General features: G+C 37.0%; 1 protein-coding gene across 4 annotated transcripts in view; it reads left to right on the top strand.

Moving 5' to 3' along the window:
- Positions 1-27,671, top strand: part of LOC130084098 (RNA-binding Raly-like protein) — a 140,161-nt gene that overhangs the window by 75,607 nt on the left and 36,883 nt on the right. For 3 of the 4 annotated variants that reach the window (XM_056249270.1, XM_056249269.1, XM_056249268.1), the window contains exon 2: positions 2,652-2,914. In XM_056249270.1, the coding sequence (XP_056105245.1) occupies positions 2,659-2,914 (256 nt within the window). In that variant the 5' untranslated portion in view covers positions 2,652-2,658. Of the gene's footprint in view, positions 1-2,634; positions 2,915-27,671 lie in introns of those variants that run through there. The other variant, XM_056249267.1, reaches the window with a different exon arrangement.

Genomic DNA, 27,671 nt, shown 5'->3' with positions numbered 1-27,671 from the left:
CATATTCAGTGTGCTGGGCGGCCTGGATGTTAGAAATGATGGTTCTGGGCTGGCACTGACAACAGGAACAAGTCTGTAGGCTATATACACCATAAAACAGCAATTTAATTATTGTTATATCGCTCCAATAGCTGTTCTTTAATCATGATAAGAAAACAATACAGTATCTAATCTTAAAATCTTTATGATGATAAAATGTGAAGGTTGAGTCAGGGACGTAGCATGCATTGTAAGTGCTTTTAGAAAGTTTTTAGAAAGTTTGTTTCATTTTTTGGTGGATAATCGTAATGTTATAAGAGCTTTTTTTTGTGTGTGTGGCTGCAGTGCAAATAATTAATTTGCATAAAACAATGACTTTAAGAGCATGCAGAAGCATCCTGCAGTGGAATAACTGACAAAAGCAGTAATTAAGTTCATTTAATGTATATCTATATAGTAAATAGTATAGTATAGTATAGTATAGTATAGTATAGTATAGTATAAAAAACATCAAAGCTGAACAGAAATAAGAATGAAATACAATAAAAATATAAAACAATATATAGAATACTTAAAACGCCTGTGAGTAAAGATACATTTTCAGCCTAGTTTTAAATGTCAAATGGCAGCTGATTCCATAAACGAGGGGTGGCAACCGAAAAGGCGCTATCACCCTGGACGTGATCGTGGGACGTACAATATCCTCCTGTCCTGAGACCCAGAAAAAAAAAGTTTTGGGAATTTAGTTTTTTTCCATGTCATCACACTGTTTAGAGCGGATATATTTTATTCATACGTTATGCTATGTCCTCTGTAGTGGACGCCAGGATTAAGTTGTTTAAAAAATAAAATGATATGAAATTATATGTATAGGCAAAAATAATGGGATTTTTTTTCAATCACCAATAAATTTTGGGGTTTCAGGATTTTTTCAACCAAAATTTGTATAAAGATTATTCTCAACTATGTTATGAAAGAAATAGTGGAATAAATTGATACACCATTTTACTTTTTACTATATGTGGGTAAAATGGCCATAAATTAATATTCCCATTTAATGCAATGTATCTATACACTGTATCTAATTTGCACATTAATGTGTTCTTGGAGCAACATTTAATGAAAAAAGAAGTGTAATAATTGGAGTAATAATTGGCAACATTTTAATAATAATATCTCATATTTCATGGGAATATTGATGTATAATTTATTTCCATATTCACTTGTTGTGTCTCCCAGAATGCCTGATAAACATGATTTAAGTCCTGATGTCCTCTACACGTTTGAAATCAATGCCCTGTTCTGTAACAGAAAGTAGATTTTTTATTTGAAACCCCTTAACATTTTCCTGAGATGTTGTTTTATGAAATACAATTTGAAAAAGTAGTCCAATTTAAATTATAATTACAATATATTATCATATTTATCGAATTGCTACATTTGATCACTAAATTAATGTCAGACATTTTTAAAGACCAATGAGAAGTTGTTTTCATGGTGAAACCTCCAAACATTTGGTATCTCTGAAAAGTCCTTAATGTGCTCTTTACAGGACACCCAGGTTGTGTCATGTGACATGTATGATGAGAAATTCACTAAAATATAATGTCCACTACACTGGACAAAAGTCTATTATTGGGTCCCAGGAGGATAATGCCATTTCAGAAGATCCTAAAGGTCTACTAGATGTATAGGAGATAAGAAGATCTTTAAGATAAGATGGAGCTTGGTCATAAGGAGCTTTAAAAACAAACTACAAAATCTTAACTTGGATCCTAAAAGGGACAGCTAAAATTGGGATGACATGATCATATTTCTTTGCCCTATAGTCAACAGCCTTTCAGACCATCTCAAAAAAAAAGGGAATTACAATAGTCTAGATGTGAAGTAATTTAACCTTCTCCAATTCTTGGAAAGACACAAATGTTTTAAGTTTAGAGTTAATTTGTTATTGATAAAAACTATTCTTAACAACAGAATTAATTAGCTTGGTTTAAGCAAAATTATGAGTCCAGAATGACACCAAGGTTTCCAATTCTAATTGAAGGAAAATGATTACCGAGCTCGTTGATTAGACTGCCTCTCAATTATGGGGGACCAAATATAATTATTTCAGTTTTATCTTTATTAAGTTGGAGAAAGTTATTTGACAACCACCTAGGGATGCACCGATATGAAAATTTGGTCGATACCGATAACTGATATATTGGCCGATAAATCTAAATCCAATATTTTATATAATTCTTGAGAGCCTGTTTACAAAAACAAAAGTCTCACCATTAAGTTAAAGTGTCTGTGTCCCAAGCACACAATTATACTGTTCTTATTATAATTTCATGTAGCCTACATGACAGCACATGTTGCACTTGACTGTATTTTCCTTTTTTGAAGTGATTCCAATCATATTTCAAGCCATTCAAAACCATCATGGCGAACAGTGCACATCTGAAGTGTCTCAGCTGAAGGAAATAATCCATTATTTATCGGCTTTAATATATCGGCCAAATTCTCTTATCAGGCCGATACCATTAAAAATGAACATTTATCAGCCGATACCGATTTGGTGGCCGATATATCGTGCATCCCTACAACCACCTTTTTCTGTCCTCAAGACAGTCCAGCAATATATGAGGTGTGCTTGATGTCGTCCCCATCATGTCTCTGCTCCACAGGAGAAGAATGACCGGCAAGAGTCAGACCAGCAATGTCACTAACAAGAACGACCCACGCTCCCTCAACTCACGGGTCTTTATCGGCAACCTCAACACTGCCATTGTGAAGAAGGGCGACATCGAGGTCATCTTCGCCAAGTACGGCAAGATCGTGGGCTGTTCGGTGCACAAGGGTTACGCTTTCGTCCAATACATGAGTGAAAGGAACGCACGGGCGGCCGTCGCAGGCGAGAACACCAGGATTATTGCAGGACAGCCGCTGGGTGAGTTGCTTTTTTGCTTTACTAAAGCTGTAGCCGTGCTCAACAAAGCACTCTTTCTGCTCTGCTCATGCCGGACTGACAGGCGCTCACAGGGGCCCGTGTTGCCTGAGGCGGATCCACAGTGCGTTTGATTTCGCTTTGTGATTCTTGGACATGCAAAGTGTTTTTCAGTGTTTTGACAGTCGATGGGACAGGCAAGCGTTGCGCCACATGTTATTGTGGTGGCGTAAAAGTGCCATTGCCTTTATTTGCGGTTTTACTGTAAAGATAAATGCCAGTGGAACAAAAAATGTAAAGGTGAAGTGTGTAATTATTTTGATGCTAAAATATTTCTCCTATCCAAATTCCTATCCATTTTGATTTCCCTGAAATGTGGCCTTGTGGTGTCTTTTAAAAAAGCAAGATCATTATGTATTTTTTTAACTCAAATGTGTAAGACTAAAATCACCTACTTGTCTACTGAAATTTCCTCCTAATTATTGTAAAAAATAAATAAATAATTAGCATTGTGCAGGCCAAGCTTAAAAATGACAGACAGACAGACAGACAGATAGATAGATAGATAGATAGATAGATAGATAGATAGATAGATAGATAGATAGATAGATAGATAGATAGATAGATAGATAGATAGATAGATAGATAGATAGATAGATAGATAGATAGATAGATAGATAGATAGATAGATAGATGGATGGATGGATGGATGGATGGAAAGATGGAAAGATAGAAGATAGATAGATAGATAGATAGATAGATAGATAGATAGATAGATAGATAGATAGATAGATAGATAGATAGACAGATAGATAGATAGATAGATAGATAGATAGATAGATAGATAGATAGATAGATAGATAGATAGATAGATAGATGGAAAGATGGACAGACAGACAGACAGACAGACAGACAGACAGACAGACAGACAGACAGACACACAGACAGACAGACAGATAGATAGATAGACAGACAGACAGACAGATAGATAGATAGATAGACAGATAGATAGATAGATAGATAGATAGATAGATAGATAGATAGATAGATAGATAGATAGATAGATAGATAGATAGATAGATAGATAGATAGATAGATAGATAGATAGATAGATAGATAGATAGATAGATAGATAGAAAGATGGACAGACAGACAGACAGACGGACGGATGGACGGACGGACGGAGAGACAGACAGACAGACAGACAGACAGACAGATAGATAGATAGACACAGACAGACAGACAGACAGACAGACAGACAGACAGACAGATAGATAGATAGATAGATAGATAGATAGATAGATAGATAGATAGATAGATAGATAGATAGATAGATAGATAGATAGAAAGATGGACAGACAGACAGACGGACGGATGGACGGACGGACGGAGAGACAGACAGACAGACAGACAGACAGACAGACAGATAGATAGATAGACACAGACAGACAGACAGACAGACAGATAGATAGAGCCCCTTTTTGTTTGTTGGCTCAGAAACTGCCATTTTGTTATTTGTTTCTCTTTTGTTAGTTTGATTTCTGAGCTTGTTTAAGCAGCATGTCTAACTTCGATCTTTTCTAGCGTGTGCAGAATTGTTTGTGTAATCAATAGCCAGTGGACTTTCATTGTCGAATGAGTATAAAATTCTACTATAACACATGCATATCTGTAACCTCCTGGGAGCAGCGGTATTAAAACAGGAGACTGACACATTACTTACCTCTCTCTCCATCCTCATTATACCCTTGACCTGCTTTTAAAAAACGTGGTTTTATTTTTGCAATGGAAAACATTTTATACATCATGCAAAATATAGCCAGGGGACCCTCATTAGGAATAGCACAGAGGACCTTCTAAGATCAAATTTGCTGGAGGTCAGGCTGTAAACATGTGCAACTGCTCCACAACTGGGGATTTCTGCTAAATGAGGGTTTTATTCGATGTTAAAGTCAATATGAAATCAAAATTGACTGTGTACTTTCTTAACATGCGTTCCTATTGTGAATGATTCGTTAGTCTGGAGAAAAAAATGTTGTCGTAATCTTTCCACAAAAATTCAATAACTCGCTTGCGAAATGACTATCCTATCCATCTTCATTCACTCCCCTCCGACTATCTGTCTTTTCAGTATCTAATCAATTCCTAATGGATGATAATTAAGGCAGTTTCTATTTAAACTGTATAAAAGGCTATTTTAAATCCATACATTTACTTTTTAGTACAAATATCATGTTTTTTACACTGTGAATATCATCACTATTACACTTACGCTGTTTGTTGTTATTAATACTTGATGAAAGTATCATTTATACTCAAATGAAAATGGCATCCACACTACCGTTCAAAAGTTATGGGTCAGTATACGGTTTTTAAAAATGTTTTTAAAAGAAGACTCTTATGCTGACCAATGCTACATTTATGTGATCAAAAATACAGTAAAAACAGTAATATTGTAAAATATTATTACAATTTAAAATAACTGTTTGCTATTTTCAATATATTTTAAAGTGTTTTTTTTTTTTCGCAATACAAAGCTGAATTTTCAGTGTCACATGATCCTTCAGAAATCATTCTAATATGCTGATTTGGTGATGAGGATGTTGAAAACCGCTGTGCTGCTTACTATTGTTGTGCATTTGTTCTTAAGATTTTTTTTTTTTTTTTTTTTTTTACATTTTAAACAACATTCAAAATGACTCGACCTACACTTTTGTTGTGATTGGATATCATTTACTGAATTAAAATTGTAATTTCATGTAGACTTTAATCTGTTTTCCTGTAATAAAAAAAAAAAAAAAAATAAAACATTCCATGGCTGCATGCCAGAGTTCAACGGAATTGAACAGAATGCTAAATTTAGAGGTCTCAAGATGCATTTTCAACATCCAGGCTTGTTGCCAGTTATCCATAAAGTATTATGCAAATTTGTATCAGTGTGATCCGTTGACTACCAATGGCAGTGCAGACAGTGAAGCTCGTGTGATCCGATCTGCCTCCTGATATAGTTGGATTTAATCGCAGCCAGTATGTACACAGAGAGTACAGTCTCTTTTCTATGCAAGGTGTCTCCTGTTTTGAAAGCCTCTTTGCTGCGATTTTTCTTGGGTCTATCTCTTGGTTGTGTCAGCGGCACACACAGGCTGATGTACGATCCCGGTCTCTTTCCTAATCTCCTGGTAGTGCAGGCCCAGCATGTGGAGTAATGTATAAATGCTGATATACTCCTCTGGCTGAACAACGAAGGCGAATTCCTTCATTACCGCAGGTCTGCTCTGCAACCAACACCCCCCATCCCCTCAACCTGACCTGGTAATTCCCTAATGGAAACTAGTCGAACGCTGCAGATACCATCACTCTGCTCGGCTGCGATAACACGCGGCTCTCTCTCCTTTAGGAGGCACAACTACATCAAAGAGAGAGAGAGAGAGAGAGAGAGAGAGAGACCGGCATAAGATGTTACATATTAATGTTCCCCAACACTTCGTACTGATAAGCAGCAAGGATATACAAATACACATATACATACATTTTTCTGTACAATGTACTGGACTGCAACGATCTTTGCCATTTTATTCAGGACAAAAACTTTTAGACTGTTTTTTTTTTTCTTAAAAAAACATTTAAACGTTTAAATCATTGTGTTTTAAATCAAGGTGTCTGTATTTAAGCTTTATATATATATATATATATATATATATATATATATATATATATATATATATATATATATACTGTATATATATATATATATATACTGTATATATATATATATATATATATATATATAAACCTTCATACACATATTATATGTCCTGTTAAATGAGTTGACATGCTATATTGTAATCATGAATACATTTCATATATATATACAGTATATACTGTATATATATTTACATACAACATGATTACAATATAGCTTGTCATGTCAAGATCCAACTTATTTTAAAAGGACTTTGAACTCATTCAACAGGACATATCATATGTGTATAGGTTCATGAAGGACACCGAATGAGAATGTGACAGACAGACTGAGCACTGAAAGAAACAGAAAATGTAAGCTGGCGTTCATACGTTCGTGTAGGTGAAACTCCATCTGTGTGTTAACGGCCCCAACAGTGAGAGGAATCTAAAGTATTTTCATCACTTTAAAGGTCAAATAAAGGTCATTATTGCTGAAAGCTATTTCTGACATTATTATTAGATGATGTGCAAATCTCAACGCGGAGGGGAAAATAAATTCCTGATAGCCAATTAATTCCACACTCGGGCTCATCTTACTGAACTGACATCTTTTATTAGCGAGGCTGAGACCTGCAGTGACTTTGACTGAGGATTCTGGGTGTGAGCCAGAGATTTCAGACAACTTCCACAAAGCAATTGCTGTTTCTTGCTGTCAATGAATTGATCGCTGTACTGACACATTATCAGTAGGTCTGACTCATGTGAGCAATTCTAGTTTGTTGTAGTATCAAAGATAGGGTACAGTGGAATACAGACCTTATATATATAAATACATACAAACATACAGAGTAAAGATGGCACTTTTCATTGTGATCTCAAACTAGAAATCATGAGGCAACCCACTCCATGTAAAATAAACAAGCTGAATATCATTTAAAAACATATAGCTCTGTTTATGTGGAAAAAAAGTTGTTTTTCAGGGGGAAATAATCCTGAGTGCACCTTTAACACTGTCTGAAACCAACACAGTCTCATGAAAGTGCGTATCTATACCACGAATGTCATTTCTCGTGCCATTTATACGCCAAAAATGTTTTTTGCGTGCATATGCTACGCACTGAAAACCCCTTGGGTAGGTTTAGGGGGGAGGGGGGTGGGGTGTGCGTGCATATTACACGCCATAAAGTGCGTATCATATGCACGCGAAAACTGCGTATCATATAGACGCAAAAAAACATTTTTGGCGTATAAATGGCACGAGAAATGACATTCGTGGTATAGATACGCACTTTCATGAGATCGGGCTCCTGAAACAACTGTAAAAAGACTAAAATTCAGTTCTCCACTAAAATCATCTTTACCAAAGGAGTGTTCACTTTATAAATGGACTGTGTCAGCCATGTGCTGCCGTACAGATTCTAGGTGGAGAATGTTAGAGAGACATTTCATGCCCTGCCAAGCTTCATCTGTTGTTTCTTTCACTCTCCCTCTTTGTGCACATGGGATTTCATGAGAGAGAGAGAGAGAGAGAGAGAGAGAGAGAGAGAGAGAGAGAGAGAGAGAGAGAGAGAGAGAGAGAGAGAGAGAGAGAGAGAGAGACTATGCAGGGATCCACATTCACATCCTGAGAGTACCTAATGTTGTTCATTCCTCCTCTTTCCCTGGGAGATAAAAGTTCATGTTTCACATCCTGATTAATTATACATGGAAGTTTATAAGACTGCTTTTGAAATTAATGTCTTGTTCTCTGAAGCGGACTCATGTCAGAAATCTCCTTTGAGACCTGACTAGCATATATGTATGTATGTATTTATGAAGGGGAGACCGGGGCAAGTTGTCACACACGCCACATCTGCATAATTCGTTTTTACTGCAGTTTCCAGCTGAATTTAAGGCAGTAAAACAGCAACCACGTTGGTAACACTTTACAATACGGGTGCACTAATATGCATTAATTCATGTTTAACTAATGCATAGATAATCATGAGTTAATGTATGATTCATGAAGAACTAAACCATTAATTAATGATTACTGCATCAGCAACTAATAAAGAGTCTATATGATTAATAGATTAAGTAATACATGAATTGCTATTAATTCAATGTGTCATTGTGTATTAATTCCTTAATAACATATTTTATTAACTAATAGTGTAAATTAATGTGTTAATTACCACAATTAGTCAAAGCTATGCACTTCAACTTCCAGTTGTCTGCTTTAATTAATCATTAGCTAATGATTTGCAAAGGTATCATTATGTTATGACTTTACTTGTTGAGGCACATCGTTATTAACTAGTCATTTAGTAATTGTAGTAATTTACACATGAATTTGCACTAACAATGAAGTAATTAATCATGTATTAATGCATATTAGTGTACCTGTATTATCTGGAAGTTGAAATACAAGGCTTTGGCTCATTCTGGTAATTAACATATTAATTAACACTATTAGTTAAAAAAATGAGTTATTAGGGAATTAATTAACAATTACATATTTAATTAATAACAATTCATTTATGAACTAATACATTAACCATACAGACTCTTAATTAGTTCCTAATGTGGTAATCATTAATGAATAGCTTAGATAATCATTAGTTACACATTAATTCAGTATTATCTGTGCATTAGTTAAGCATGAATTAATGCTTATTAGTGCACCCGTATTGTTAAGTGTTACCACAACGTTTGTTCCTTTTCACACAAATTATGGTTACAGGGTCAGATTATCGATTAATAACGGCTAATTTTCACGCAGTTCCTAGTGAAATGCAATATTATGAGCTCAAAACACTTTTTCCATAGTGCATGATTTCTAAACTAATGCACTTTCTTGTTTGCATCCCATTCCATATGTTTTGCTTTTCAGATGATATAGCTCTACTCACAGAACATTTCATTTCTGACCTGCCGCGATACATACAAATAAAGCATTGCCAGATTCACATTAATCTGCTTTGATAAAACTGAACACGCTTTTAACACCCTTGACTGGACATTTCACTTTGAAAGTGTTGCGAAACGTGCAAGAAGCAACATCGTTTTGCCCATTTTGCTCATTTTGTGTCGTTACTGACACATTTTTCCAATGAGGCTGGGTTGTATTTTTCAGAAATGTCAGATTGAGGCATGTGTATTTTCCTTTTTAATGAATTGTTTTGTATTTAACAAGTGTTTCGCTTTTTACCTTATGCTTAAAAGCCTCTAATAGGTTGTTTAATGGCAGGTTGCATTGTGACAACTTACCCCACTTAATGTGACAACATACCCCGCTAAAGTTCAGTGAGTATTTAGCTGGATTATCTTGTTTTCCTGGGTAATAACGGTCAAAATGTTCTCAAGTTTGAAGGTTTATGTCTAAATTCCTTGCAATACTCTGTTAGTAGCTCTATATGAAATTGATTGGATCCTGTTTGCTAAATTGGCGTATCTAGAGAACTGTAAAAAATGAAACGGCACAGACAGCGGAGCCAAAAAACAACAGTTGCGTGCAGGGAGTATTTACAGCTGGAGGGCAAATCTCATTATGATCAGACATTTCCAGAGGTACAGGTACATCACAGCCTTTGTTATTCAGCTTCTTTCTGTAAAGAAGCTCTCCTGCTGTCTCATTCCAGGTAAAGCTGTTTCTTACACCATTGCAATAAAGAATTATAGGAATCTTTCTTATAGTAGGCACATTTCCACATGCTTAAGGGTCTCAAAATTGAGCACAATGAATGAACTGAGGTGCATTTGCCATGGCAACCACAGAGAAGTATATAATTACCCCTGTTTTTTACCTCGTGCCTTCCTACTATGCTCCTTTTTTTAAAGGGAAATAGCAGGTCAGTTCAGATCTAGAAATAACAGAATGGCTCATGTGTTAATCTTATTGAAGTTAAAATTCTGAAACAGCAAAGTGGATTTTATTGATAGAACAAAACAAGTCCAAGATGTCTGTTTCGTGGGGAGCTGTATGTAAACTCCAACATTGAGTTGTTGTGGAATTCTGTCATAATTTTGGGGTTTTAGCTTTTAAGCTAATTGTCATAGCAATCCAAATATATTTTTCATAATGAGAGCGGAAGTGCAAATTACTTTCAAAGGTGCACTCAGTAGTTTTACTCATTAAAAAGTTTTACATAAAGAAAAGAATATTAGGCTATTTTATTTTATATATATATCAATGTTAATATATATTGAGCATATTGGGTCTATGCAACCGTTCAATTTTGTGGGACTGCAAACTCTCAAAAATAATGATAAAAACAGATAAAAAAAAAACATGGAAAATGTTCACTGCAAGACTCTTGATTTCTGCTGCTAGACACATTTTGCAGTGTATCTCAGAGGCTGTTGTTTACTTCATACATCCCACAAAGAGCATCAATGTACTGGATTTGTCTTTGAACACTTTGAGCCATCCTGTGCAATCTCAGACCAAATATTTCAAGGGTCAGACAGGGCCAGGAAACTGTACAGCGTTTTTGTTTTATTATAAAAAACAAAAATCTATCTATCTATATATATCTTGTCAGATTTTTTTCAAGAGCTTTCCCCTCCGGCCATTTAGTGCCAGCAGTGAAACATAAGTATTGATTGTGTTTCTAATACTCAGCCTTTACACAAGACACTAATCCCTGGTTAATAACAGAAACCGAGCAGAGGTTATTTCTTTGAGGAAAATGTTGAGAATGATCTGATTGCAGAAATGCGGTGACAGTATCAGAGCGTATAAAACGGATAGTTCAAGCTCTAAATCCAGGTTGTATAGACCAACGCTACTTTTGCGTCATCGAAGGGTAACGCCCCCTTTTGGGGGAAAACAAACGGATTACACTGAGAACAGAATTCTAGATCTGCAAAGTTTCTTGAAAACAAAAATGGCACAAACTTAAAGAAGCTACTGGATACGGGGTTACAGACGTGTCCCTTTGAAATGGTCGAAAACTGGATTAATGACCTCACGCAGTGGCCAAATATGGACTATTCAGACATCTAACACTATCTCATGGAATCACCAAGTAAGTAGCCTATTTTTTTTTGTCATTAACGCACTCACAGTATGACAAACTAGACAATGAGGCCATGTCACTTGGATCATATTTAACTTGATTTAACCTATTGACATAGTTTTGTTGTCGACTAGCTATACTATACTGTTGAAATAGTGGCAGGCTAGGACTAAAGTGGACTTGGCTGGTTTCTGCTTGTGTCTAGAAAGTGCTTTAGGCCTATATGACTTTTCGACGACCACTGCTCTGGGCTACATGTAACAACACGATTGGCAGTAGATCAAGCTTTCTAGGCTAGATAGGATAGCGTAATGTCACAACATCCAATTTGATAGCCCCATACATACATACATTGGTCCTATAGCTGCTACATATTTTGCCGTACACTGTAAACTTTTTTACAACTTTCAAAGTCCTAGCACTTTCTAGACACAAGCAGAAACCAGCCAAGTCCACTTTAGTCCTAGCCTGCCACTATTTCAACAGTATAGTATAGCTAGTCGACAACAAAACTATGTCAATAGCTTAAATCAAGTTAAATATGATCCAAGTGACATGGCCTCATCGTCTAGTTTGTCATACTGTGAGTGTTAATGACAAAAAAAATAATAGGCTAGCACTACTTACTTGGTGGTAACGTTAGATGTCTGAATAGTCCATATTTGGCCACTGCGTGAGGTCATTAATCCAGTCTTCGACCATTTCAATTTGGGACACGTCTGTAACCCCGTATCCAGTAGCTTCTTTAAATACCGCTCATGGTCCTCGGCCGGCAAAGAGAGTGTGTATGTTTGTGCCATTTTTGCTATCAAGAAATTTAGCAGATCTAGAGCGAGTTCTGTTTTCAGTGTAATCCGTTTGTTTTCCCTCAAAAAGGGGCGTTACCCTTCAATGACGCAAAAGTAGCGTTGGTCTATGCACCATATTCGAAGCCGCCGTAAAATTGTTATATTCGCAAAATAATTATTTAAAATAAAATCTAGAAAAAATGTGTTTCCATATCAATGTTATGACAACATATGTTTTTACATTGCTTTTACTCATCACAATAAGTTTTTACAGCTGTTTTTTTTAAGTTATACAAGATTCAATTCCTTTCTAAGTCAGTTTAATGTAGTTGAAATTGAAATTACTCAAAAAACCAAGTTGATTGTACTTAAAAATTACAGTCTTGTATCATCTTATTAAAGTATATAATGTATTCAACAACGAACACTGCATGAGCCTTGTCCAATTCACAATTAAAGCAGCACTAAGTAGGAATTCCGTTTTTGTCAAACAGCAACCCCTAGAGTCGCTGTGGAGTACTTGTACTGTCGTGAATAGCACTCACGCAGAGATGGCTGGCACTCACGGCCGGATCCCCTCCCCCTGTACACCGGTACCTGTTCAATAGGATGGACGCTGTAACGAGTGGAAATAAGGTATGGTCCCTTTAAGAGCTGCGCGCGCCCTGTTTAACTGTCGGCAGGCGACCCGCCGGCCCAAAGTTGCAAGGGTGGTTTTGCGGCTCACAGGCACAAGGGGGGTGCGAGACGACCACCATTCAACACGAAATCAGTAATATAAACATTACAATGACTCCAAAGCTGTTCGGTTAAGGTAAAAAAGTTACTTAGTTCGCCTTTAAATGAAGATTCATGAAACCGCTTGAATTAACGGTTTGAATCAGGCACATTCAGTCAGTGAATTGTCCTGTCCAGAGCCATAGTTTTTCAGTGTCTGATTCGAAATGAACCGGGAACTGTTACTGTGATTGTAAATGTTATGTTCATGAGACAAGTCTGTTTACTGAATTGAAGACTATTAACAGACAACATAACACCATTTTCATTCAGAAATTGTAGTACATTTTTTTTTACAAATAATTACAATAAAAATGGCAAGTAATACTTTGAATGAAACATAAAATTTTGCAGTAGAAAGACTGATATAATATTTTCTTGTAAAACATACTCCAATAATATTTACAACTTATAAAGTGAATTTTTAGCCTGTCACACAACATTTACATATATGCATTTTGCAAATGCTTTTGTCCAAAGCGACTTGTATTCAAGGTCAAATCAGTTTTTTCTTTCCATGGGAATGGAACCCACGACCTTGGCGTTGCTAGTGCTGTTCTCTGTTGAAGCTACAGGAAGGTGAAGCTCAAAAGCTGTCGCATGAATTCAGAAGACTCAGAATATAAGTGCAAAGTCTTTTTTTCCCCTAAACTTCATTAGAGTTTAATATCCCCTCTAGTGAAAGATGTACTGCAGATATTTACTTAATTCATGAGATGATCTGATGTGAAGGCTTTGAATGAATTATGGGGCTGTTAGTTCTGTCCGTAGCATGTGTTTCCCCCAGGTGAAGAGCTGCTCTCTCCCCAGGCGTGAAGAGCTTGTTCTGTCGGTGGGCTGTTTCTGCTTGTTCCTCTCAGAATCCTTCAGTTCCATCTTTGTGTCTGTGAATGCACTGAAGTGAACCGCAGAGCAGATCTCCACACGTCTGCCCAGTGACGTGTCCGTTCACACATATGTTTGGTGCACATGTGCCATAGATGCCTCCAGACTTATGGCTCCATTTAAACCTCATTTGTTTTTGTTTTAAATGGCATTGTTTAAAGAATACCCTTTTTATTGGTCATTTTTGTCACATTAAAACAACTTTCCCTATAAACATCAAACATTTTTTTTTTTTTTTTTATTCACTAAAACCTAGACCTCTAGAAAACTGCAACATAATTGACCATATTGGCTTTTGAGCACATGGACCACCATGCAGGGCCATATGAATATTTTCATAACAGGAAATGTGGCAATATGGCTAAAGACATCCCATTCAATACAATACAAATGTGGGGAAAAAATATGATTATAATTTAAAATAATTGTTTTCTATTTAAATATACTTTCAAATGTAATTTATTCCTGTGATGCAAACATCATCATTACTCCAGTCTTCAGTGTCACATGATCCTTCAGAAATCATTCTGATGATAATGTATCAAACACATTTTCTTTTTATTATCAATGTGAAAACAGTTGTGTGCTGCTTAATATTTTTGTGGAAACCGTGATACATACATTTTTTAGGATTCTTTAATAAATAGAAAGTTCAAAAGAACAGCATTTATGTTTTACATAAATGTATTTAATGTCACTTTTGATCAATTTAATGAATCCCTTCTGAATAAAAGTATTCATTTCTTTAAAAAACAACAACATGAACAGTAGGTCTAAGTTCTAGTGTTGCTTGGTCTATAATAACATGAGTATAATCTCATATAAATGTATTTGCATGCTTAGTTATGAAGTTTACACTGCATTAAAATTATAATTATTGATGTGCATATACACGTCACATTGGATTAAGGTAAACATTTCACTGAACTTGAAGTAACCTATGTTAAGGTACCCCCCCCCCTTTATAGCATAAACTGGTATAAACTGGAGACTCATATGTTCTCTTATGACATCAGGCTGTAAAACCTTTTCCCTGGTTTCACAGACGAGGCTTAAGCTATAGTTCCAGACTAAAATGCATGTTTTTGGGCTCTTTTAACTGAAAGCAACTTACACTGACATATCTTAAAACATTTCTGTGAAACCAGGCCTTTTTTTCTAATTTAAACCTTGATTTGTAGGACTGTACGGCTTAGTTCCGCCATGCCGGTAAAGAACGTATCAGACCAGCATGTGGTTCCTGGCTGTAGTTTCTGAAGGCTGATGAGCCGCAGTGATGGATGAGGAGCCTGAGGGCAGCAGAAATTCTCGATCGGTACCGCGAGCCAGAGCATGTGTTCCCTGGATGTGGTGTTGAGGACGCTGTACTGCTTAGTTGACTACAAAGAATCTCACGCCCGCAGCTACAGTCAGACTTGGGTTGCTAATGACATCTCCAGAGAGAAGCACCTGTAGGAGACAGTTAGCAGGGCCCCGGGATAAAAAACGAATGTCTACAGCACACCCGTGATATGAAGCTCATCTTACATGCTCAAGGTTTCAACAGTCCCCGACTAATCAGAGTTTATGACATGTTCTCTGACGTGGTGGGAATTGGAGATGCTGCTCTAATTTTGAGCAAAGAATTCATACACATGCATGCATGAAGTACCACATGGGTAGAGATTTGAGTATGGACAGTAGGGACAGACTACTGAAAGCTTTCTTGAATTGAGTTTTATTCTTAGTCTTATGCCTAAAACTTGGAGTCACTGTAATTCGAGATACATTACTGTTCAAAACTTTGGAGTCAACAAGATAATAATACATTATAGATGTATTATACATTATAATATATCACAATTTCCTCAAACATATTAAGCAGCACAACTGTGTTGAACATTGATAATAATAAGAAATGTTTCTTGAGCAGCAAATCAGCATATTAGAATGATTTCTGAAGGATCATGTGACACTGAAGACTGGAGTAATGATGCTTGAAATATATTAAAATACTATTAATACAGTAACTGAATACTGTTTTTTTTTTTTTTAGTGTAGAATAAACTTTAACTGTGTAGACCAAATTGAAAGTGCATCTAACCAGTCTAACCAGAACCAAACCTACATCGTTGAAATATCATTTCAAATATTTTAGTAGATCATGTTTGTAACTGTAGATGACAGATGCTTGGAGAATCCATCATTGATTGGATTTACAGTACAGGTTCTTCGCTAAGACATTAGTTGAATTGAACTTCAGGGTTAAAGGAGGCGGATTGGTTCTCCAGACGCCATTGAGTCCACGAATCAGTTGAAAAAATCCATGTTAATGGCATTACAGTGACAGAAATCCAGCACTCAGTGATCGTCCGTGATGCTGACTCTGAGATCTGCAGGAAAAGGCTGATAACGCATTGAAAATAATCACCATGGCAAGAGAGCAACAACAAAGACCAGACGCATGGAGCCAGGAGAGGTCTTACATCTTTTCACTTTTTCTTTACGTTTCCATTTTCTCTGCATCCTTTCTTATAAGGTTTCTCAACCTGTTTTGGTCCGTGTGACCAGGTTATTTGTTTCCAAAATTCATGCGTTCCACGCCTCTAACCTGATTCCCATTGGATGAGTCATGTTCAAATCCATTTCAACATACTGATAAAGTTGCTCTGTTGAGAAGTCGCTACATGCTTGGCAACAGTAAACGGTATAATTATATAATTAATACATTTAATACTGTATAGGCTTAAAGGTTCTTTATTGGCATTGATGGTTTCATGAAGAAACTCCATGAAATCTTTTTATAGTGGAAAAAGTTTCTTTAGATTATTAAAATGTTCTTCAAACTAAGAAAAAATGGTTCTTATGGTTCTTTTCACTAAATGGATATTTGGGGAGCCAAAAATGGCATCGCTGCGAAACCCTCCCATTGAAAACTTTATTTTTTAAGGCTGTTGGCTAATGAACTATATTACTTGCCAGAAAAATTGTTTATTCCGGTTAATTATTTGTATTAAAGTATTATTGATTTTTGAAAATGACCTTTCATGTAGTGTGTAACATAGCTCTAAGTGAATGAAAACATCCTGCAAAGTTTTAAATCTGAAAGTGCACCGTATATAAAGTTATTGTCTTTTAAAAGTAAGAGTCGACTCTGAGTCAAATTAAATTAATCGTTTTTTCAAACGAGTCAAAAGCCGTTTCGTTGTGACGTCAAGACGAAACATTAGCATATTGCCACTTCCTGTGCGCGCAGACACCAGGGAAAACTTGAACCTCGAACCGGCAGCTGATATTGTGGATACTGGACAGCATCATGTCCAGAAGAATCTGTGCTCTACAATGTGAAGGTAAAGCCAGTCTTTTTTCACTGCCCAAGGACGAGCATGTGAAGAATCAGGGGTTAAAATTCATCTTTACCACGATACCACAGCAGTATAATCCTAAACTTTTGCTGCGTTCCCTTTATTTTACTGACGACTGCTTCACAAATCTCGAGTTCAATGTAGGATTCGCAAACCGCTTGCTCTTGAAAGATGGTGTTCAAAATACTTAGTTTTGAGTTTTATATTGTGTTGGTCTCCTGCTAACTGGTTAACTCATGTTATCACTGTCTTACTGAAATACTTCTGATCAGCTGTGGGCCACTATTACCTAAAACTGTGTCTATTAATGCAGATTGTCTGTCGTTCTCACCACTTTGAGGAAAGATTAAGCATGGAGCAACATTTATGTTACATCAGTCATTCACGCTAGAGCTCGGCTAATGTATTCACTATTATTGATACAGTTTCCACGTTCACCGCAATAAATTAGAAAAATACTCTGTAAATAAATTAGTAACGTTACAAGTAAAATTATCGGTTTGTTGATGGACATGCACTTGTTAATGCTGATGGTGAGGAATTACAGTTGCAACATCTCATAATGTACGTCAAACTGAGTAGTGTATCACTGAGAAACGTCCTGCTCGAGTTGTCCTTGCGATGGAGGTTCAGGTTCAATAACTAGTTCTTTCAATGTTTCATCATCAGACTCGCACTCGGATTGATATGGTAAAATCGACGTCAGTGTTCGTTACTGTGTTTAGTGTACGGTGTAGGAAGCCTCAGGACAAGCAGAGCTGACGTTGTTATGGCAATGGGCGTTTTGGTTTTCGACACGCAGACCAATCACAACTGACTGAGCTGTCTGGCCAATCAGAGCAGAGTAGCTCGCGGAAAGGAGAGATTAACAGAGATTGATTCATCTGACGAGTCGTTTGAGAATCATTGAAAATGTGGTGATGTGCAAATGTATATTATGAGAAAATTAAACAGTTTTTTTTACCTTTGATGCATGTAAACCTGTTGTAGGAGACTCCAAAACAACATTAGTAAAATTCAAAATAGCGTAATAGATATTTAAATATTTATTGAATTGCATTTTTAATTGTATTGTTATTGTCTCTGTTTTTTTTTTTAAGTAGTGACTCACTCAAGGCCAAATGTTACACTCAAAGAAAAGGCTGTCAAAATAGGGCCCAATATATTATGTAAACTAGAAGGAATTTCCATACGCTGATTTTTCACAGGTTTTTTACCCGCATTTTGAATTACAAATTGCATTGTATTGTTTTTGGGTTAAAAGAAATGTCTGTCAACCCAACAGATAACGTCGTGTCAGAAAATCTGTGTTATCCTATTGCTGTTAGGTAAAGGTGCAATGAAGAGCCAGATGAATCATAAACTGTAGGGTTTTTCACGCTTGAATAGTTAACCCTGGGTCATGCTAATCCCTGGGTAAATGGAATCCTGTATTATCTTGCTTCATGTTTCACATCGCTCTTAAAAGGATACTCCACTTTTTTTGGAAATAGGCTCATTTTACAACTCCCCCAGAGTTAAACTGTTGAGTTTTACCGTTTTTGAATCCATTCAGCCGATCTCCGGTTCTGGCAGTACCACTTTTAGCATAGCTTAGCATACATCATTGAAGTGGACAAGACCATTAGCATTTCTAAAAACAAAAATGACCAAAGTGTTTAGATATTTTTCCTATTTAAAACTTGACTCTTCTGTAGTTACATCGTGTACCAAGACCGACGGAAAATGTAAAGTTGGGTTTTTCTAGGCTGATATGGCTAGGAACTATACTCTCATTCCTGCGTAATAATCAAGAAACTTCACTGCCGTACCATGAGAGCAGCAGGCGTAATGATATGACGCAGCGCCTGAAAATAGTTCCGTTGTGTTGACAGAAGGTGGCCTATTTTCAGGCGCTGCCATTTAAAAAAAAAAATGCTAATGATCTTGTCCACTTCAATGATGTATGCTAAGCTATGCTAAAAGTGGTACCGCCAGAACCGGAGATCGGCTGAATGGATTCAAAAACGGTAAAACTCAACAGTTTAACTCTGGGGAGTTGTAAAATGAGCCTATTTCCAAAAAGAAAGTGGAATATCCCTTTAATTTACCCAGGGTTAACATTTAATCCTGGGTATTCATAAACTGCCGTTTCACATTGTAGCCTACATTCTTAAACCCTGGGTTAACATCCTTATTTGCTTTTTTGTTGTCTCATTGTCAATGACTGGACAAACGCCACACCTGATATGTTTACATAAAGGCTCTAGCGTTGCGCATCCACATGTTATATTGCTGATGGGACTATCAAGTTTTCGGACTATAAAGAATAAAATGCTCTCTTGTTCACTCAAATGGTCGCGTTTATTGTCAGCATTTGACATTTTCCCATTAAACGCTAAAACTACACAGACAGCAACATAGTGTCGGCCCACACGGGTGCCACACGGCCCAGATGTGGGCCGGATCTGGGCCGACACTATATTGCTGTCTGTCTTTCTGTGACTGTTCCATGCACGTGAATGCGAGGCACTCGATTGGCTTTTGATTGCTACACTGTAAAAAAAATCTGTAGAAATTACAGTATTACTGGCAGCTGCTTGCCAGTAACTTACTGTAGTTTTAAATTGGTGTTATTTACTGGCAACAGTTTGTTCAAAGTTAAATGAACATTAAACATTAACAAGTCTTTATCTTTACAGAATAAAACTAAAATAACAGCCTCATGCAAAGCATTCTGGGAACCAAAATCTGAAGGAAAAAAAAAACAGAAAAAGGTTGATGAAGATTTCTGGTTCCCAGAATGCTTTGCATTAGATTGTTATTTTATAATTTTATTCTGTAAAGACAAAGACTTGTTAATGTTTAATGTTCATTTAACTTTGAACAAACTGTTGCCAGTAAATATACATCAATTTAAATCTACAGTAAGTTACTGGCAAACAGCTGCATAACTACAGCAATTTTTTTAACAGTGTACGCATCTATAGTCGTACTGTAACATTCGAACACCGCATATTTTCACACTGTACAAGTTTGGTTAATGGCGAAAAACGATGCTTCATAAGCGGTTCTAAGCCCGCTTCTTAATTACAAGTGTGAAATGTTCCTTTATTCAGGGTTAAAAGTGGGGTTTTAAGCGACGAAACCCAGAGTTATATGCAGTGTGAAAATCCCTTGTGTCGTCATGAATAAAATTGTGTTCTCTCGATTTCTAGGAAAGTCTGTGTATGAGAAATTTTGAGAGACAGAAAGAGGACAAAAAATCTCGAATCATTTATTGCCACTGAGCAGAACTCATATTCCAGCTGCCATCATTTCTGAAGTCTATCTGCAGCGGGAGACACTTAGCTCCGACAGTCTTCCAGACATCTATCTGTCTTCACCACTCATTGACCTTGTGAGCGAACACAATGCATCCTGAATGATTGAGTGTGTCTGCGTGTGCGTTTGTTTGTGTGCTCATTAAAAGCGGACCGAGGTGACTGCTGAACAAACAGTGTCCTCATCTGACGTCCCATCGGCCGTTATTTGTGGCCCACTGGCTTATGCTGCAGTGTGCTATCAGAAACGGTCACGCTATCACACATACCATCGCGTGGAAAGCGGGATAAATATCTGCTCTGTTTGTGGTATTGCTGAAATCTGAGTGTGATTGTGTTATTCCTGTTTTGACCTGCATCACGAACATTAAATTGCAACAGGGATGAAAATGTAATTGAAATCCAGCTCCGTTCTTGTTCAAGGATTGGTATCTCATTCATATGCAGGATATTAATCCCTAATGCGCTCTCTCACATTGTTGAACAGGTTGTATATAAGCTACAGCATGCATACATACACATACATAAACAAAGCATGGTGAAATTGAATTTGTCAGTATCAGTGCAAATGCAAAGCTCCTGTTGTTAATCTCACAAAACCTGTCAAAAACCCGCCCAGGTCATAGTCATATTTTACCCTGAAATCTTTCTAATATTCTGATTTGGTGTTCAAATATTAATAATTCATTGTTATCAATATTGAAAACCGTTGTGCTTCTAAATATTTTTGTGGAAAAAGTGTTTTTTTCACCATTTTTCTTTGATGAATAGAAAGTTCAAAAGAACTAAGCTGAAAACAGTTTATTTATGTGTGATTGTTTGCTTGTTGGTTTGCATACACAGATGTATACAATGGCATTCGATTATATTTAAGACCTTCTGACATTATTTTCATGACATTTAAGCCCATTTTGACTCCAATTCTCATTGCCATAATGTCCAATTAAAGTTATAATATGATTATATATTTTTTCATTAATTTTACTCCCTTTATGCTGACATAAATTTAAAATATATATATATATATATTTTATTATTTAATACAAGAAAATGCTGTTACGGTGATGAGAATATAATGAAAAGTGAACCATCTGCATAACAGTAATTAGAATGTGGAGGAAAATGTTCTATATTGTCTTGAATTAAAGTCACAAGGCTTCATTTTTTTAATGGAAAACATAATTCTGTTTTGATTTTCTGGTTTTTCGAGACATTTACCCGTATGCAGATTTCGCTTTCAAAGAAAACACCAGACAGCCATGCACTTGAGGATTTTCCATTCACAGCTTTAATTTACAGCTTGGAATTTCCTTGCGCACACACATGAATCCTAATTTGTAATCAAAGAATTAGAGCTGTTTGTCCTAACAGTGCGCTCAGATAATCCATTTCCCTTTGCCCACGCCGAAGCTCTGGCCCAGTGTGTAATGAGCATATTTTGGCATGCAAACCCCCTCGGCGGGGTTTTTTTTTTCTGGACAGCGATGTCGACAGAATTACCCAAATTAAACAGAACCAACTGACAGGTTTCATATGCCTATAGTCACAGATGGCAAACAAATATGAAGAGAAGAGCTCTGTTCCAAAACATAGTGATCGGCCTACCTAGACAGCATTTTAAAGCATCATAAATATATAACATTATAACATGCTTCAAAGATACTTCATTTAGACCAAACTCTACGGCAGCATTGCATTACCGTTGAAAAGTTCAGGGTCAGAAAGACTATTTAAAGGGGTCCTATTGTCATCTTTCTTTAGCGTGTAATGTTACCGTTTCAGCATGAAAAAGGTCTGTAAAATTGCAAAGCACAAAGTCACTCCAAAAGTTATTCTCTATATCAGTGCGCAGTGTTTCTGAACTCCCTGAAACGCCTTGATCGTAGTTTTGAGTTTTCGGTTAGCCTACACTTTATTAGTATGTGCACTTACAATACGTGTACTTCTTACCTAAGAAAGTACTGGTAATATAAGGTAACTATGGGTTCAGGTTGGGTTTAGGGATAGGTTCAAAGTTAGTACCAAGTTATTACCCAGTTATTGCAATTACTATATTAAGTACATGGGGAACAGGACTGTAAAATAAAGCTACCGAGTTTTCATCCGGGAACAATATTACTCATTTCAATAATTCCTGTCTGTGGCATACACAAAAAAGGTTGAGTTGCATTGAAACCCACAGTTATGGTAAGGGATGTAACATTTCCAAAACACACTCAAAGCAGTTGACAAATCACAACACACTGGTCCAGCCGACCAATCAGAGCACACTTTTTCTGAAAGAGGGACTTCATGTAGACGGAACTCAACATAGCGTTACTGACAGACTGGGAAGAGAGGTGCTGCAATAATGTAGATGTAAAATTTATAAAGAATAATGTGTTTTTTGAACATCCAAGCATGAAAACCTATTCTAGTACACCCAAAAACAAAATCAAGACTTTGAAAACGAGCATAATAGGTCCCCTTTAAGAAATTAATACTATTATTCAGCGAGGACATTAAATTGATCAAAAGTGACAGTAAAAACAATGTTACAAATTATTTTGATTTCAAAGAAATGCTGTTCGCTTAAACTTTCAATTCACTCCTTTAATTAAGCATTTTATTAAGCTGCACAAATGATTGCAGAATTGATAATAATCAGAAATGTTTCTTGAGCATCAAGTCAGCATAATAGAGTGATTTCTGAAGGATCATGTGACACTGAAGACTGGAGTAATGATGCTGACAATTCAGCTTTGCATCACAGGAATAAATTAATTTTCAAAATATTTTCTAATAGAAAAGTTATTTTTAAATGTAGTTATATTTACTGTATTTTTAATCCATAAACAATCTCAGTGAGCATAAGAGACTTTCAAATATATAAAAAAATCATATTCATTCAATTCTAAAAAGTATCAATATAGGTCAATCTAATTATAAATGGGCCATTTATCCAATATGTGTGTGTGTGTGTGTGTGTTTATGTTTTCTTATAAAAGAACCACATCATTAGCTTAGTGATGTGCTAAATTAAAACTTAATTTGATTCGAGCAACAAAGCATCTTACTAGGTCCAGAAACAGAGCTAAGATGTGTGTATTTGTGCTTTGCATTATCCTGTGCCCTGTAAACAATGTCCCTGTGCCATGCCATGCAATAAAAGGAACACAACAGAATTCCTAAGTGTTGGGTTTAGTGAAAACAAACATGGCGAGTTTGTACACAGAGGCCGGTTTTGGACGTGAGGCCTTTCATTTCTATTAAAATGAATCAGCTTGAGCCCTGTGTTTGTTTTGAAGCTGTGCGTTTTTTCCCCCTTGTCTGTGACTGGCCGAGCTTTCTGAGAGCCAGAAAATCCATGGGTAAATATCAGTGTGTGTGTGTGTGAAATAAAGAAAGGTGAGGTTTTCATTCCCACCGCTCCAGCCGGAAACTAGATAATAAAATGTGTTTGTGCCAGATACAATGTGGCCGTTATCTTGCGACGGCAGGGCTTGAAATCGTACAGAACATGCTCATTAATTGATAATAATATCTGTAAGAGAAGAAAAGAGGTAAGACAGATGACAACCGGCATTATTATGACACAATTGGTGGCATGCATTCAGACATATCTCAACATAACTGACGATTATGCATAAGCCTCACAGGGTGCCCTGAGGCGGAGAGCATTTCAGCATTTATTTGCGGCCACCTTTGTATATTCAGATGGTTTCTTCAAATGCCGTGGCAATCGTAGTCAGCCCGGGCTTTATTTATAGCAATTCTCATTGTTTTCATCATATAATCTCGAATCAAGACTTTATTCTGCTTTCAGATGAAAACAATGGGTTGTTCTCAGCTAGTGAGTCACAAGTTTGTTCTTATGTGTTCCCGTTCAGCAGGGAAAACAATGTTAATTGCAAATAAAACAAATGTTACTCACTGTATAATTGCAGATAGATATGGCAGCAAAACAAACAGGCTTTTAATGAGAGGAGAAAATTCTTTGCTTTTGTAGATGACAGTATTGTGGTGCAAAATCTTCCATTACCTGATGTTACCTGTAACATGGCCTCATACCCGGAAACCATAAACAGTGCAAGAAGAGAAATGTATGCACATGTTAATATTAATAAATGTTTGATTTCAAAGTCAATGTGTAATCAAAATGGACCACTTTCTAAAAGGTATACACTATGTAACTTTTGGCGCTCTAGCGGTTAATAAACAAAATCTGTGTGCGTCTTGCGGAAGAACATTGTAGCCGGAACTACTTCTCTCTGTTTATGTCTATGACGATTCACGCAGGTACTGGGCTACTCCGCAGAAGTTGGTGTTCTGATCGGTCTGAAATAGTCAGTATGATTCAGATTAAGACAATAACAAAAGAAGGTTTGAATGATGGATTCATGATGTACTCACTCATTATATAAATTTTGTACAAAAAAAAAGTTATAGTGAACCTTTAATATATATAGGCCATACAAGTTAGGCCTTAGTTAGAAATTCATAATTTTTTTCAGCGAAGATTAAATGGATCAAAAGTGACAGTAAACACATTTATACTGTTACAAAAATTTACATTTCCTATAAATGCTGCTGTTTTGAACTTTCTTTACATCAAAGAATCCGAAATCACAGTATAATTAAAGGGATAGTTCACCCAAAAATGAAAATTCTGTCATTAATTCTTCCCTCGTGTCATTTCAAACCCGTAAGACTTTCGTTCTTCTTTAGAACACAAATGAAGATACTTTTAATAAAATCTGTGAGCTTTCTGTTCCTCCATTAACAGCTACGCAACTACCACTTTGACACTTCAAAAAGTTCATAAAGAGATTGTAAAACGAATCCATATGAATTGAGCGGTTTAGTCCAAATATTCTGAAGACTCGATTGCTTTATGATGAACAGATGTTATTTAGGGTTTTATTAACAAATAAACATTCATCAACGCACACATCAGTTGTGGAAATTGAAGTTCAAGCATGTTCGCTTGATGTGCGAGAACCAATGAGGTTCATTCTCATGTTACACAGCCCGTTTGAGCTTCTGCAAGAACCAATGAGGTTCATTCTCATGTTACGCAGCACGTTTGAGCTTCTGCAAGAACCAATGAGGTTCATTCTCATGTTACACAGCACGTTTGAGCTTCTGCAAGAACCAATGAGGTTCATTCTCATGTTACACAGCACGTTTGAGCTTCTGCAAGAACCAATGAGGTTCATTCTCGTCTTACGCAGCATGTTTGAGCTTCTGCAAGAACCAATGAGGTTCATTCTCATGTTACGCAGCACGTTTGAGCTTCTGCAAGAACCAATGAGGTTCATTCTCGTGTTACGCAGCACGTTTGAGCTTCTGCAAGAACCAATGAGGTTCATTCTCGTGTTACGCAGCACGTTGGAGCTTCTGCAAGAACCAATGAGGTTCATTCTCATGTTACGCAGCATGTTTGAGCTTCTGCAAGAACCAATGAGGTTCATTCTCATGTTACGCAGCACGTTTGAGCTTCTGCAAAAACCAATGAGGTTCATTCTCATGTTACACAGCACGTTTGAGCTTCTGCAAGAACCAATGAGGTTCATTCTCGTGTTACGCAGCACGTTTGAGCTTCTGCAAGAACCAATGAGGTTCATTCTCATGTTACGCAGCACGTTTGAGCTTCTGCAAGAACCAATGAGGTTCATTCTCATGTTATGCAGCACGTTTGAGCTTCTGCAAGAACCAATGAGGTTCATTCTCATGTTACACAGCACGTTTGAGCTTCTGCAAGAACCAATGAGGTTCATTCTCGTCTTACGCAGCATGTTTGAGCTTCTGCAAGAACCAATGAGGTTCATTCTCGTGTTACGCAGCACGTTTGAGTTCTGCAAGAACCAATGAGGTTCATTCTCGTGTTACGCAGCACGTTTGAGCTTCTGCAAGAACCAATGAGGTTCATTCTCATGTTACGCAGCACGTTTGAGCTTCTGCAAGAACCAATGAGGTTCATTCTCGTGTTACGCAGCACGTTTGAGCTTCTGCAAGAACCAATGAGGTTCATTCTCATGTTACGCAGCACGTTTGAGCTTCAGCAAGAACCAATGAGGTTCATTCTCATGTTACGCAGCACGTTTGAGCTTCTGCAAGAACCAATGAGGTTCATTCTCATGTTACGCAGCACGTTTGAGCTTCTGCAAGAACCAATGAGGTTCATTCTCATGTTACGCAGCACGTTTGAGGTTCTGCAAGAACCAATGAGGTTCATTCTCATGTTACGCAGCACGTTTGAGCTTCTGCAAGAACCAATGAGGTTCATTCTCATGTTACGCAGCACGTTTGAGCTTCTGCAAGAACCAATGAGGTTCATTCTCATGTTACGCAGCACGTTTGAGCTTCTGCAAGAACCAATGAGGTTCATTCTCATGTTACGCAGCATGTTTGAGCTTCTGCAAGAACCAATGAGGTTCATTCTCATGTTACGCAGCACGTTTGAGCTTCTGCAAGAACCAATGAGGTTCATTCTCGTGTTACGCAGCAGGTTGGAGCTTCTGCAAGAACCAATGAGGTTCATTCTCATGTTACGCAGCATGTTTGAGCTTCTGCAAGAACCAATGAGGTTCATTCTCGTGTTACGCAGCACGTTGGAGCTTTAGCAAGAACCAATGAGGTTCATTCTCGTGTTACGCAGCACGTTGGAGCTTTAGCAAGAACCAATGAGGTTCATTCTCGTGTTACGCAGCATGTTTGAGCTTTAGCAAGAACCAATGAGGTTCATTCTCGTGTTACGCAGCACGTTGGAGCTTCTGCAAGAACCAATGAGGTTCATTCTCATGTTACGCAGCATGTTTGAGCTTCTGCAAGAACCAATGAGGTTCATTCTCATGTTACGCAGCACGTTTGAGCTTCTGCAAGAACCAATGAGGTTCATTCTCATGTTACACAGCACGTTTGAGCTTCTGCAAGAACCAATGAGGTTCATTCTCGTGTTACGCAGCACGTTTGAGCTTCTGCAAGAACCAATGAGGTTC

This window comes from Rhinichthys klamathensis, unplaced genomic scaffold, assembly GCF_029890125.1.
Source record: "Rhinichthys klamathensis goyatoka isolate OS25496 unplaced genomic scaffold, OSU_Roscu_1.1 h1tg000059l_1, whole genome shotgun sequence".
Taxonomy (NCBI): Eukaryota; Metazoa; Chordata; class Actinopteri; order Cypriniformes; family Leuciscidae; genus Rhinichthys; species Rhinichthys klamathensis.
Note: the sequence above shows the minus strand (reverse complement) of the source record. Positions and strands in the feature narration are given on the sequence as shown.